General features: G+C 37.2%; 1 protein-coding gene across 4 annotated transcripts in view; it reads left to right on the forward strand.

Moving 5' to 3' along the window:
• The first annotated feature begins 1,891 nt into the window (after positions 1 to 1,891).
• Positions 1,892 to 13,403, forward strand: part of LOC131223913 (phosphoglucan phosphatase LSF2, chloroplastic) — a 30,593-nt gene continuing 19,081 nt past the window's right edge. For all 4 annotated transcript variants that reach the window (XM_058219482.1, XM_058219479.1, XM_058219481.1 and 1 more), the window contains exons 1-3: positions 1,892 to 2,177; positions 7,184 to 7,389; positions 10,097 to 10,267. In XM_058219482.1, coding sequence (XP_058075465.1) covers positions 1,919 to 2,177; positions 7,184 to 7,389; positions 10,097 to 10,267 — 636 coding nt within the window. In that variant the 5' untranslated portion in view covers positions 1,892 to 1,918. The remainder of the gene's footprint in view (positions 2,178 to 7,183; positions 7,390 to 10,096; positions 10,268 to 13,403) is intronic.

Here is a 13,403-nt window from a genome sequence, read left to right on the forward strand (position 1 = left end):
TGTGTCCGAACCAGCCTCTGAGGATCAATGGTAGCCATATATATCTCCTTATTGGATGGAAATGGATCAATATCAATCAATATCACTTATTTTTTTTTATATTTTTTTCAGAAAACTTCAGTAAGCCTTTATTGATGTGGTCTTGAATAACATTCTTGAAAAGAATGTACTTGTTAGTGGAATGCGATCGAGTTTCATACCATTTATAATAATTAATTGTCTAGAGTTTTTTTTTTTTTTTTTTATTGCTGTCAGAATCTTATAGTTAACAAGAATTTTGATAAATTTGTCAATTAACACGTTATCAAATATTTCATCAGTGCAAATAATGTAAAAGATGTACATTTTTTGAACTGTTTGATTAGAAGATATCTTTGCCTCTGCTTCAATTAATATTGAGCATATTAATGGCTGTTTAACTACTACTTTTATGACTGTAATTTCATAATTAAGATCATGATAATATATTTCTACTGATAAATTCTTTTGTCGCATTAACTTTTGAAGTAGAGTCTCATACCGAGACACATTTTTGGTCAAATTATAAAGATTTATGAATTCTATCCCGATAAACTTCTTTCGAAGTTTGAATTCTAGCCTGTCTTGAGCTAATTGGACAAATTCTTCTACGATCGTAACTAACTTACATTTGCTTTTTGCTCTTTTAAACTGAGCAATATAAATTTGGACAAATTCTCCAAGCAATTCCCGAAAATGAGTAAGATTGACCATAGAAATTTCTTTGTCCTTATATAAGAATTGGGCATGAAACTTTTCTTCCATCTCTTATCAATTCTATATGAAATTTTGTAGCAAATTTGACTATCAGGTGAAAGCTACCTCAGTAAGTGAATAACCAATTAGTTGTATTTTATAATACTCGTTATTAGTCAACTCTCCACATTGTATGGTAAATCGACCCATGTTTTACGGTTGATGGACTCGTATCACCTGTAAACAGTGTAAAGTCAGGTTGATAATTCCTCGGCAATGGATATTGCCGGTCGATCTAGTCAGGATATGACTTATAATAAACTAGTGTAGTAGTTCGGCAAAAAACTTGGGCTATTACTTCCTAAACTAGTTGAACAATTTGATCACGCTCTCAGTATTGTTGTGCAGCAATTAAAGGTACTTTTAGACCAACCTAATATTATTTTTTATTATACAGTTGATTTCTAGGTATATGTTGCCCCCAAATATCTCTTGATTCCTGACTTTAGGGATTAAGTTCCTATTCTCACGTTCAGGATGCCTGAAATCTACCGATAGTGGTAAATTTTGCATGTCCTGGACAAGAATACATTCAGGACGTCTAAAATTTATCGATATCGGTGAATTTCATACATTTTGAATTGAACCTGAGATAGGAATATGTGATGTATTTTACTGCAAAAGAAGTGTATGTGGAACTGATTGTTCAAATATATTATGTGTGCTAGTTCAGATATATTATGGACCAAAAGTTACACATATTTGATGACCTGATTATCAAATGAAAATCATGGAATGTCTTGTTTCAAGAAATAAGTGTCCACAGTCAAAGGTTAGAATTGTCCAACTAATTTGATTTTTTTTTTTTTTTAATATTACTGTAACTCAGCTAATTTACTTTCCACATTTTAGTGGGCTTAACTTACATTAATATAACTCACTTGTATAAATTTAAGTGCCTGCGCATCAAGCGGGAAACATTATCAGAGAACTCCTTAGCCATCCGTTGCTTTGTTACACGAGCGCGCATTAAGGCGTTAAACGTTCGAGCCAGATGATAGATTATGCAACTAACGTGGCCTACTTGATGGGCACCTCGCATCTCGCACACGTGTGCTTTCGTGTAGATAATAAGCCTGAGTCCAGGCGCGCGTGTGCTGCAGCATAAATACCATCCTCAGCTCCGCTAGAGAGAGAGAGAGAGATGGGGTCTATTGCAATTACAAACGGCTGCTGCTTTTCTTCAGCTATGGCATCCCATCTGAAATCTCGAGACAATGAGTCCAACTTCCAGTGGAGATATTTCTGCAGTAACCACAATGATGGCAGAAACTACCATTTCAAGACGATAAGATCATCAGCATCAGGAAGGAGATCCGAGAAGATCATCAAGGTGACGGATGATTACAACACTGCTATGAAGAAAATGATGAGGAACCCTTTTGAGTACCATCATGATCTAGGTCTCTTTTCTCTCCGCTCTTTCCTTTCCTTCTTCAACTGCAACTGCAACTACAACTACAACTACCCATTTCTATTCCATTTCTCATGACTTAAAACTCCTGCTTACTGTTTATTTTTTTCACTAGAGAAATGTTGTGATATGGTTACCCCCAACTGTTTGGTATATGCACCCCTTTCTTTCTACTTTTTGGGAATACATGAGCACATCCTGCTTGTAGATAATGGCTTTTAATGTTATATTATACTTTGGTGGATTCATTTGCATATTCACCCAATTTCCATTTAGGGAAATGAGTCTCATCTTTTATTTATTTATTTATTAATTTAATTTAATTTTAAATTTTTAGTTTTATTTTAGATATCAAGCCTCACTTTCTGTCTCTCTCTTTTTATTTTTATTTATTTTTTATTTTCTATTTTATTTTGAGATGGATAAGCCTCAATGAGAAAGATGATCTTTGTGATTTATAACCTTAGCCATGAAAGAGCCTCTTCTTTCTAGTACAAAAGAGAATTATTTTGTGAATTTTGGAAATGTAAGAATTTCTATAAGGTGGGCCTAATTGATCAACGGTCTGGATCTCCCTAAGGGTTGGATAATATGATCAGGAATACTGGTGGAACCCACTTAAGTTGTGATTAATCTAAAATCGTGTAGGGGTGATGCGCTACAGCCGTGTTTCACGCACAATGTTCTGGTTGGACTAGGGTTGTTAAATTTGTTTGGAGCCGAAGGGAGAGGACTTTCGATGGGTTTCAAACTCCTCACCATCAACAACTATTTAAATGTGGCTGGGTCCCCAAGCCTACATGTCTGAAGTTATTTTCCCATCCCGATACTTCTCTTAGGGTGTAACTTGTAAGGTGCGGAAGACTATGGCATCTATTCTAGGTACGGATTCCAGTTCAGTTTTCTCGATCCCCATCTCCGATGCACTATAGGATCCTTTCAATTCTGTAAATTAATGTTAACAGTTGGTATCAAAGCAGATTGTGCATTGACTATGGCGGATCTGTTCATTAACCCTTAGGGCCAGATCTGTGTTCTAATCGTAGTCTAACCAAACTCAGATCAGGCCATTGGAATTTGACTTTGTATTTGTTTCCGGCATCTAGCACTGATAGTAGCATAAATCACCATTGTCGTCAGGTTTGCGAATCTAGCATTGAGATATTACGGAAATCCGGTATCTTGAACCATTGGAATCTGACATCGAGGGTTGCATATATCCGGCAGTGCTGCAGTCAAACGGATCCGACTTAAGTATAAATAAAAAAAATTGATGCTGCTGGCAGCCATGGCTGACAGCATTGACCATTAGATCTCATTGTTGGAAACTGGATTCCAGCCGTTATCATGGTGTTTTGTTCCCATTAAAGTTTTATCACCACCTGTAGTGGGTTTTCCCTATTTGTGGAGGGCGGTAGCAGCTATCAATGGTGTCTGCTGAGCTTGGTGAAACCAAATTCTTGAGAATCAAAGGGATGAAATCCCATCCGGTTAAATGCAAGTTAGGCACAAAAAAAGGCTTGTGTTATAATTGAAATAAAAAGTTTGCCCTATGACACTGATGCAAAACACAACAATTATTTTTGCTAAAGTCGGATGAAGAGGCTAAAGTCATTTTCGAAGAGGAAAAGGCAAATGCTTAATGGAGTGACCAAGATCGTCTTTTACAACAATTTTGCAATGCCAACCTTGAGGATAAGGTTGTTGCTTAAGGGGTGGGGAGTGTTAGGGTCCATGGGTCAACCAGTCGGCCAAACCATTTGGGTCAGCAAAGTGGGCTTAGTTCATGGGTCAACTAGTGGGCTAAACCATTCGGGTCAGCTGAGTGGGCCTAGCCACTTGAGATCTATTGTTATCTTTGAATTTCAATTTGAATTTTGAATTCGAAATAAGAGCTCAACAATCAAGGGAGAAGCTGGCCTTGATTGTAGGAGAGTGGATTAGCTTTGAGTTAGAATTAGATTTAGAATTAAAATTTGAGTTTTATGGAATGCCACAAGTATTTATGCAGTTCTTAGCCATTAATAAAAATAAGAGAAAATTTCCAAACAATATTTCCTTAATTTCAAGGAGGGATGGTGCATTCTTGAATTTGGACTAATTATCTTAATCATCTTAGTATGGTCTTATCACAATATAAATTTCCTAGTGTTTCTCAAATAGGCCTAAGTATTGTATCTTTCATATAGATTATTTGTAGTGAGGCCCACCACGTCAATGGTGTTGATGCTAGTGGAAAAATCATATCAAGGGCATGGATCATGCTATATGGAAAACTAGGCCCCAATTCTACGAAACATGACTTGCCTGACTCGCCATTTTGACTCACCCAAGTCAAATTTTATGGGTAGACCGAGTTGAATGAGTCCTGAGTTTGTCGACCTTGATTTGTATAGGATTTGGATATTGTAAATCTGGTTAGTTTATGGGAAGTCCTTAAACAAATTGGCATTGGGTGATTTATGGTGTTATGTTGTTGGGTTCACCTATTTTTCTTTTTCTTTTCTTTCTTTCCTTTTTTCAAATAACCTTCTCTCTCTCTCTCTCTCTCTCTCTCTCTCTCTCTCTCTCTCTCTCTCTGAAACGGAAAATGGCATGCTTAAGTATCAACATTTGAAGTGTGTTTAATTTCTTGTCCTTTATTTATGGATCTCATTTTGGAAACCTTTACCTGAATTACTAAGAGGGACATAACTAAAGTTACAGCGATGGGACTATTTTACCCATTGTGGAGTTCCTTCATCCTGGTAAGGCATGTCAAATGAATGTATTGAATGGCATATACATACCACGGATGGTCCCATACACAGTTAATGGTGGGCATCCTAGCCCCAACTGTTCTCTATGGTGTGGCCCACCTAAGTTTCAAATGTGGCTGATTTTTTGGATCCAGGGTGAATGTGAGGTGGCGGAAATGATGGGCGGTGTTGATCTCATGCATGTTCCCTCCCTCCATGTGGCAACACCATGCTCATGAACGCTAGAACCGGCTCTTACAAAAATCGCCAGTTTCCGCATTTTCTCTGGAATGCACCTATTAACATAATGCAGAAATTACCAAGAAAAATAAAAAGGCGATAATTTGGGTTATTATGCTACGGATGCTATGTAAATAGTCTGTTAAGGCATTGAACATGATACTATCTATTCTAATGGTGCTATTTTAACTCTAATAGCACTATGATGTGCTCCAAACAGGGGGCCCTTATTGTGTGAAAATAACACTGTTTGGATAGCTTGGGTTTCCAAATGATAGTGATTTTATTTGTTTAATCCATCTATCCGTTTGTTTCATGAACTGTGCTATGCCCAATCACTGAACCAACCTTAATTTTAGGCCAGGACATCAGGGTGTCCCGTATCGGTTAAGATATGGGCGTATTGGCCGTTACGTATCGTTAACGGCCGTGTCTGTTACGCAATACGGGGCCGTAACGGGCACTCCACCGATTTTGTAGCCGTAACGGCCGTTACTGCCTAGTAACGGTCAGGGCGTAACGGTTTGAAAACGGTCACTTTTTTTTTTGGCTTTTTAAGGTCCGTTTTTTCACTTTTTTCTTCTAAACTCTTCCTAAATCATTCTATTGCTATTTTTGACCAATTTTAGCTTGATATTTCAAATAAAAACAACTTATATTAAGGATTTTCTTGATTCGAAGCTCTGTGGGCCATTTTCCAGAAATTCCTCAAAAATAGGTATTTATACTTTTTATTGAATGTTTTACTGTTTTAATGGTAGAATATGATGTGTTAATCATAATAGAAGATATTAATGTTCATTTTACAGATTGTTGATGTCATTTTATATTTTTTTATAATTTTTTTCTATTTACGCGCTATTTTTTGCCCTTTTTTATAAAATTCAAAAAATCATTTTTTATTGAATGTTTTGCTATTTTAATGGTAGAATATGATATGTTAATCATAGTAGAACATGTTAATGTGCATTTTACAGATTGTTGTTGTCATTTTATATTTTTTTTTTATAATTTTTTTCTATTTACGCACTATTTTCGGCCCTTTTTTTTTTTAAAAATTTGAAAAATCAATTTTTATTGAATGTTTTGTTGTTTTAATGGTAGAATATGATGTGTTAATCACAGTAGAACATGTTAATGCGCATTTTACAGATTGTTGATGTCAATTTATATTTTTTTATAATTTTTTTCTATTTACGCACTATTTTCGGCCCTTTGTTTTTAAAAAAAATTTGAAAAATTATTTTTTATTAAATGTTTTGCTGTTTTAATGATAGAATATGATGTGTTAATCATAGTAGAACATGTTAATGTGCATTTTAGAGATTGTAGATTAGATTCTGAAACTGTATATAAAATCATCAGACAGTCTGATACAACTTCTCATCAAAGAGTGGACTATTGCACCACCATAAACATGTTCCAATTTATAAATGAATGCATATTTGGAATGTTTAGAATATTCTGGATTTAATCCATATATATATATTTTTTTTGTACCGTTACGAGCCGTTACGCCCCCGTATCGCCGTTACACCCCCGTATCCGTATCGGTATCGGAGGGCACCGTTTTGCCAACCGATACTGATACAGGATACCTTGAGAAGGTGGAACAAACCACTGTTTGAAAGCTTGGATGTTAATATAGTGTGCCACGTGGTCACATGTGGTGGCTTGTATGTGGATTGCCTTATACATGTTGAGGATTAGGAAGCCTAGAATTATGGTGCTGTGTTCTGTTTTTGGGAATAATTTTATCGTTCATCGGTTCCCTGATAGATCCTAAAAAGATGAATTGTTTTATTTAATCATTTTTCCTTAGAACTTCGCTCTTTTGGTTTTGATTCCTGCCATCTTATCAATTTGTGAAAGTCAGTGATATCAATTTAATTTTTTTTGGAAACATCTTATACTTCTATATGTGTATGATTATCAAAATTCCTGTTGGTTTTCAAAATGATAGTTGTGCTTGGTGATTCTGAGATTTGCTTTTTGTTGGGTCATACTTGTCTTTCAGGCATGAACTACACCCATATAACTGACAATTTAATCGTCGGTTCCCAACCTCAGAAGCCTGAAGATATTGATCATCTGAAGCAGGAAGAGAATGTGGCTTACATATTAAATTTGCAGCAGGACCAGGACATAGAGTATTGGGGAATCGACTTCCGATCAATCACCAAAAGATGTAAAGAACTTGGTATCCGTCACATGAGAAGGCCTGTAAGCTTACTCCCCTGTTATTTTGATTCGAACTCATTATAACCACTTGCATGATTTTATTCAGAAGGTTTAGATATATCACCTTGACATTAATTATGCGCTGAAAATTTTTAAGAGTGCAACTGGAAGTCACTATATTTGCATTGAGGGAAATGGCCATTAGCGCAAATGACCATTATGCTCAATTTAGCTGCTTGCCAGAATGAGCTCACCTGCCATCTTGGGCTGGCCTAACGGATTCTTCATCTGCTTAATGTAGAATTGGGTTTCCACACTACCAAATAAAAGCCTATTTCAAAATAAAAGTCAGGGTTATTTAAGGGAACGAACTGTATTTGTGCCCTCATGCAATTCATGTAAATATGCACAAAACCTTGATCTGCTTGATAGACCATGAGGAACTCTCTCATCTATTCTGGTCAATACGAGATATTGTTATGTGATTCTTGAGCCTAAGAATTGTATGGTATCTTGAACCTTGAGTTTGTGCAGATGTGGCCTAGTGTTTGCCGTTTTGGACTGTTACCTTGGATAAATCCATGCCCCCAGAAATCTACCAGGTTGAAAGAACTTGGGTATCCAAATCTTTGGTCCATTTTTTCCGCTAATTGTGGGTGGCTGCTGTATTGTTTTCACAACCACCTATTTACATTAGTGATTGGAATCCACCTGATCAAACTGAGTGACTTGATTTACTTCTCCAGATCCATGGTATCAATCTCTTTTTTCTTCTTCTGAATCCTCCTTAAAATCATCTTCTTTTTGAAGATTTTCTTCTAAAATTGCTCTCCAATTGGATCACTGAGAACTGATCACATACAGCCGTTACTATGATAACTATCATCCGGCTTCATCATTCCTGCTAGCATGCCATTTTTGTAGATCATCCATGCCATGCAAATTACTTGCTCAGAAAAAAAAATAAAATCCATGCCATGCAAATGGTAGGCCCTACCATGACGATAACCTGGAACAAAAAGCAGGAAGGTTTGCTCATCAGGTGGGCCACACTGTTGGAAACGGTGGACAACCGACAGTCTGACTCATTATAGAGGTGTGGCCCACATGATGAGTGGACCTTCCTGATATTTTTGTCAGGCAGGTGGGAAAGTAAGATATGGCTGGATGATAATATATCATACTTCTGACTGTATTGATCATTTTCTGAATCTTTGCCCATAATTTTTGTCTCCTACACCAATCAAATCCAAGCTTTCTTCTAAATCTGAATCTTAAATTTTATATATATCTATATATACGGAAACGCTCACCTGTGAACCAGTTCGTACGTACTACATACGAACTTTTTTGAGAACCCATCATACGTGATGTGGATCCAAAATCTGAACCGTTCATGTGAAGCAGCACCTCGTGAAACCCCCCGGGACCAAGTTTTACTTTGATCTAAAACTTTGATGGGCCATGAAAAATGAAAATAGTTTCCTCCCTTGATTTGCATTTCTCTTTGCTATGGCCCACCAGAATTTTAGATCAGGGTGAAAATTTGTCACATGGGGTTTCATGGGATTCCGCATCACATGGACCGTTCAGATTAGACACCCATGACACGTGTGCAAAGGTGCGCACGTGCGTAGGTGCGCAGGGGAGCATGACTCTCTCTCTCTCTCTCTCTCTCTCTCTCTCTCTCTCTCTATATATATATATATATATATATATATTTCCTAAAAAGAATACAAATTTTCTTTAAAAAAAATCCCCAAATCATCAAATTCCAAATATTGCCAAAACATAAAAACCTCAAAGTCATCTCCAAAATCACATTACTAAATCCCAAATCATCAAATAAAATATCTAAAAAACTCAAAAATCAAATTTCAAAATTTAAATTTAAGATTTTGAATTTGAAGTTTCAAATTTAAATATCAAATTCAAATTTCTTTTGAAATTTTGGAATTTCAAGTCCAAAATTAAATTTCGGTGTCAAATTCTGTAATTGCTTCTTTGATCTTACTCCTCTTTCCCTTATCCTTTTGGTTCAACCACAAGGCCTACACCCCCCTATTCATTTGATAGGGAAAATAATTCCTGTGTTTCAAGGTTCTTTTTACATAACATACGAGTCCTCTATTTATGTTATCATCAAATACCTTACAGCAAGGGTTATGTGACAGGTGACTTGGTTGTATCCACTGCTTAAGAATTATGTCCATTTCATGGAATCACATTATTTTCTGGTTATTGGGTTTAAAATGTTCAAGTATTTTACATATTACCTCATTCTTTCAAATATTTTGTTGTCCATTTGAAAGGCAAAATATTTAGTTGATACAACATACTTCCGGACTCTATTTGGTTTCAGTTTCTGTGACAAATCAGAAATGGTGTTTGTGAAGTTTGAATCCTAGACATCTGCTAAGGCTGCCTGCCAGAGGAGGATATCAAATCCTATTTCCCTATGTGTGCCATCCAGGCTATTAAGCAGGAGTGGCCATGGTGTGTGCCCCCAAAGCAGGCCAATTTGGTCATCAAATGGGCCACACTTGTACGGATTATGTTGACCATTGGTCAATTCTTTTTGATAATCCATTTTTATACTCATTTTGCGCACCTGATGACCGTTCCTGGTGGGGTGGGCCCACCTAATGAATGGCCTGGGACTTACATGGGGTGAGTAGGATTTTGGCCTTTGTATTTCTCTGCACTCTGTCATGCCGAACTGAAGTTCTGAGTATTTTTATGCAATCAGGCTAGGGACTTTGATCCGGATTCCCTGAGAAATGGATTGCCAAAAGCAGTTTCTTCTTTGGAGTGGGCTATATCAGAGGGCAAAGGCAGGGTCTATGTTCATTGTACTGCTGGATTAGGGCGGGCACCTGCAGTTGCAATTGCTTATTTGTTTTGGTTTCATGACATGGATGTAAGTTATAACCTCACCTCTCTTTATCTTCCCTAATTGAAGCGTACTGGAAAAAAAATCATTACTTTTATGAGGCATGACAGGGCTCTGTTCATCAGTAAAAGTACAGTTTGCTGACCTGCAGGATCCCATACAATTGTAGGATGGTTCAGTGATCAAAATCATTGATCTGATGGGGCCCTCCTGGATGGGAGATACTATGGAAATCTCCCAGAGTGAAAGATTGTAATGCTTTGTGGCCTACCACTAGATGGCCAAGGAGAGTTCTTGTCAGTGGTCTACCACTAGATGGCTAAAGAGACAATTCGGTGGTCTACAGGCTAGGGAAAATTGTGCAATGGTCAAAAGGTTACTATCTTCTAATCTGGGAGATATTTGGGGCATTTCCCATCCTCTGTGGGTCCCATCAGGTCAAGAGTCGCCAAACCATGGTTCTGCATGTCTTTAATCCTACATATCAGCAAACTGTACATTACTCGTGAGTAGGTCTTGTGATTTACTTTCCCTAAAGGTGTTGTATATCCATTGTTTTGAACATTGGTATTGGGGGTCTATCGGCTTGGTCAAAAAAAGATAGAATATGGAATATGGATGCCGTGCATCATTATCAGCCTCTATTGGACCATAGCAACCTATATCAGTTTTTTTTTTCTTTTCCTTTCCTTTTCCCCCTTTAAGTGAAATAGTGGTGTAGGACAGCCTAATCCAACCCTAAATGAATGTGATAATTGAAAGTGGCATATTTATGCAAAAAAAAAATAAAATAAAAAATGAAGGTGGAATTTGAAAGGGGCAGATTTATGCAAGCATTGACAATAAAATTCAGCATTATACATCATAAAACAAGAAGGAAATAAGGAATATTCAACAATGGTCATGGCCATCCATCATAAACATGTTGTATTAAACCTTCAAATCTAAATTTGTTGGATCCGGCGAAAAATAGGACTTTCATCTTGCAATAGGTCCATCTAACGATCCAAGTGGATTTTCTAATTTAGGAAATATGAATTTTCTGGATTGAGAAATCTAGAAAATTTAGAAAAATCAATTGGTGTTCAAATCTAAGACCTTGGGTGATGGGATTTGAAGAAGATCAAAATATGTAAATGTGGGGATGAAATTCTTCCAAGATCTAATGATTTGAATTGAAAATAAAAAAAGGATCGACTTTTAGATTTAGAGAATTTAGAAGAAAAGAAGAAAAGAGGTTTAAAGAAGAAAATACCTTGAGAAAAGAAATAATGAAAGAGAGGAGAAATCACTTCGGCCTCACGCCCTCTTCCAATTACTGGAAGTCGAAGACGGAATCGTCTGGCCTTGAAGAAGCAAAAGCTCTCTTTATTTTCATAAACATAACATATCATTTCCCTAAGGTTTAAGGCAAAACACCCTTATACATTTGGAATTATATTAAATGACCAAAATACCCCATATTAAAAAAGTTTTCAAAAAATGAAATTCACACAAAATTGTGCGCAGACTATCTCAAAACTTAAATAAATAAAATATTCATAAGATAAACTCAAATCCAAGATGCCCAATGGGCTCCAATGATAGCGTAATGAAAGTGGGTCGCGACGATCCAACGGTCTGATCGCATCATTGTCGCAATCGAACGGTCCAAATACCTCATTCAAGCAACTTACACATGTCACGAACACGTGTAAGGTCTTCAATCTCTAGAGACCCTACCTGTACCCGTCATCCAACCACATTGACATGGGTAACGCATGCCTCCTGCGTTGATATACTTTGAATGGTCTGGTGTCCGCATCAACTCCCCTCGGCTGAGAAGAGCTCGACTCTGGCAAGATAAAACTCTTGTGCCTTTCTAAGAAATCTGGATCTAGCCTCTGCAACTCCGCTTCCGTCAATCATGTACAGTCGGATGATGGTCTATTCTTCCACTTCGCTAAGTACCTCTAAAATCCATCGTCTCGAGTAGAAACAATTTGCTCATCCACAATTCTTTCAATTTCTTCTCTTTTCTCAGATATAGTAGGCATATGTGTATGTTGGGAAGAAAATTCAGAAATTGGCCAATGGTTTGGAACAAAATTAGGGTCTATGGGATAGCTTGAACACGGCATTGGATCCTCCTCATTGAATGTTGAACTAATCCCCATGCGAGGTGGAAGATCTATCACATATGCATTGGATCCAATCTTTTTCAGAATCTTAAACGGTCTAGCACTACATGCTTGTAACTTCTTAATGGTACCCTGTGGGAATCGTTTTGGCCTCATGCTAACAATTACATAATCACCCTCATTGAACTATTGAATTCTACGATGCAAGTCAGCTGAAATTTTATATTGTTAATTACTAACATTTATCTGCCTCCTAATCTCTGCATGCAACTCATGAATGTGATGGGAAAAGGCATCGGCTGACTCTGAGGGCCTCTGGGTGACTGACATAGTTAACAAATCTATGGGCAGTCTAGGTTTGTAACCACTTACAATCTCGAATGGACTCATACCCGTAAGCCTATTAATTGAACTGTTATATGCAAATTCGGCGACAGGTAGGACTAAGTCCCAAGTTTTAATGTGTTCACCCACTAAACAATGTAGTAGATTTCCGAGACTTTGATTCACAACCTCAGTCTGGCCATCAGTTTGAGGATGGTAGGCAGACGAGAACTGGAGTCTCGTGTCCATCATGTGCCATAATGTCTTCTAAAAATAACTAGTAAACTGGACATCCCTGTTAGACACTATGGTCTTAGGAAAACCATGTAACCGAACCACCCCCCTCAAAGAAAATCTTGCCTATGTTGGACGCATTTGAAGTTTTTGAACACGGGAGAAAGTGGGCCTTTTTTGAGAAACGGCCCACGACCACAAAAATGGAATCGTGCTTTTTAATTGTCTTGGGAAGCCTAAGCGCGAAATCCATACTGATGTCTTGCCACGGTGCATGGGGCACTAGCAGTGGCGTGTATAATCCAGTATTCTACTTCTTTTGTTTTGCCAGTTGACATGTTCAACATTACCTTAAAATTTTGGCTACGTCTTGCTTGAGACTTGGTCAATAAAATCTATTCTCTACTAAGATGATGGTCTTATCTCGACCAAAATGGCCAGTAATACCTCCAACATAAACTCCCAAACTAGGAAATTTCGAAGGG

The sequence above is a fragment of the Magnolia sinica genome, chromosome 13 (assembly GCF_029962835.1).
Source record: "Magnolia sinica isolate HGM2019 chromosome 13, MsV1, whole genome shotgun sequence".
Taxonomy (NCBI): domain Eukaryota; kingdom Viridiplantae; phylum Streptophyta; class Magnoliopsida; order Magnoliales; family Magnoliaceae; genus Magnolia; species Magnolia sinica.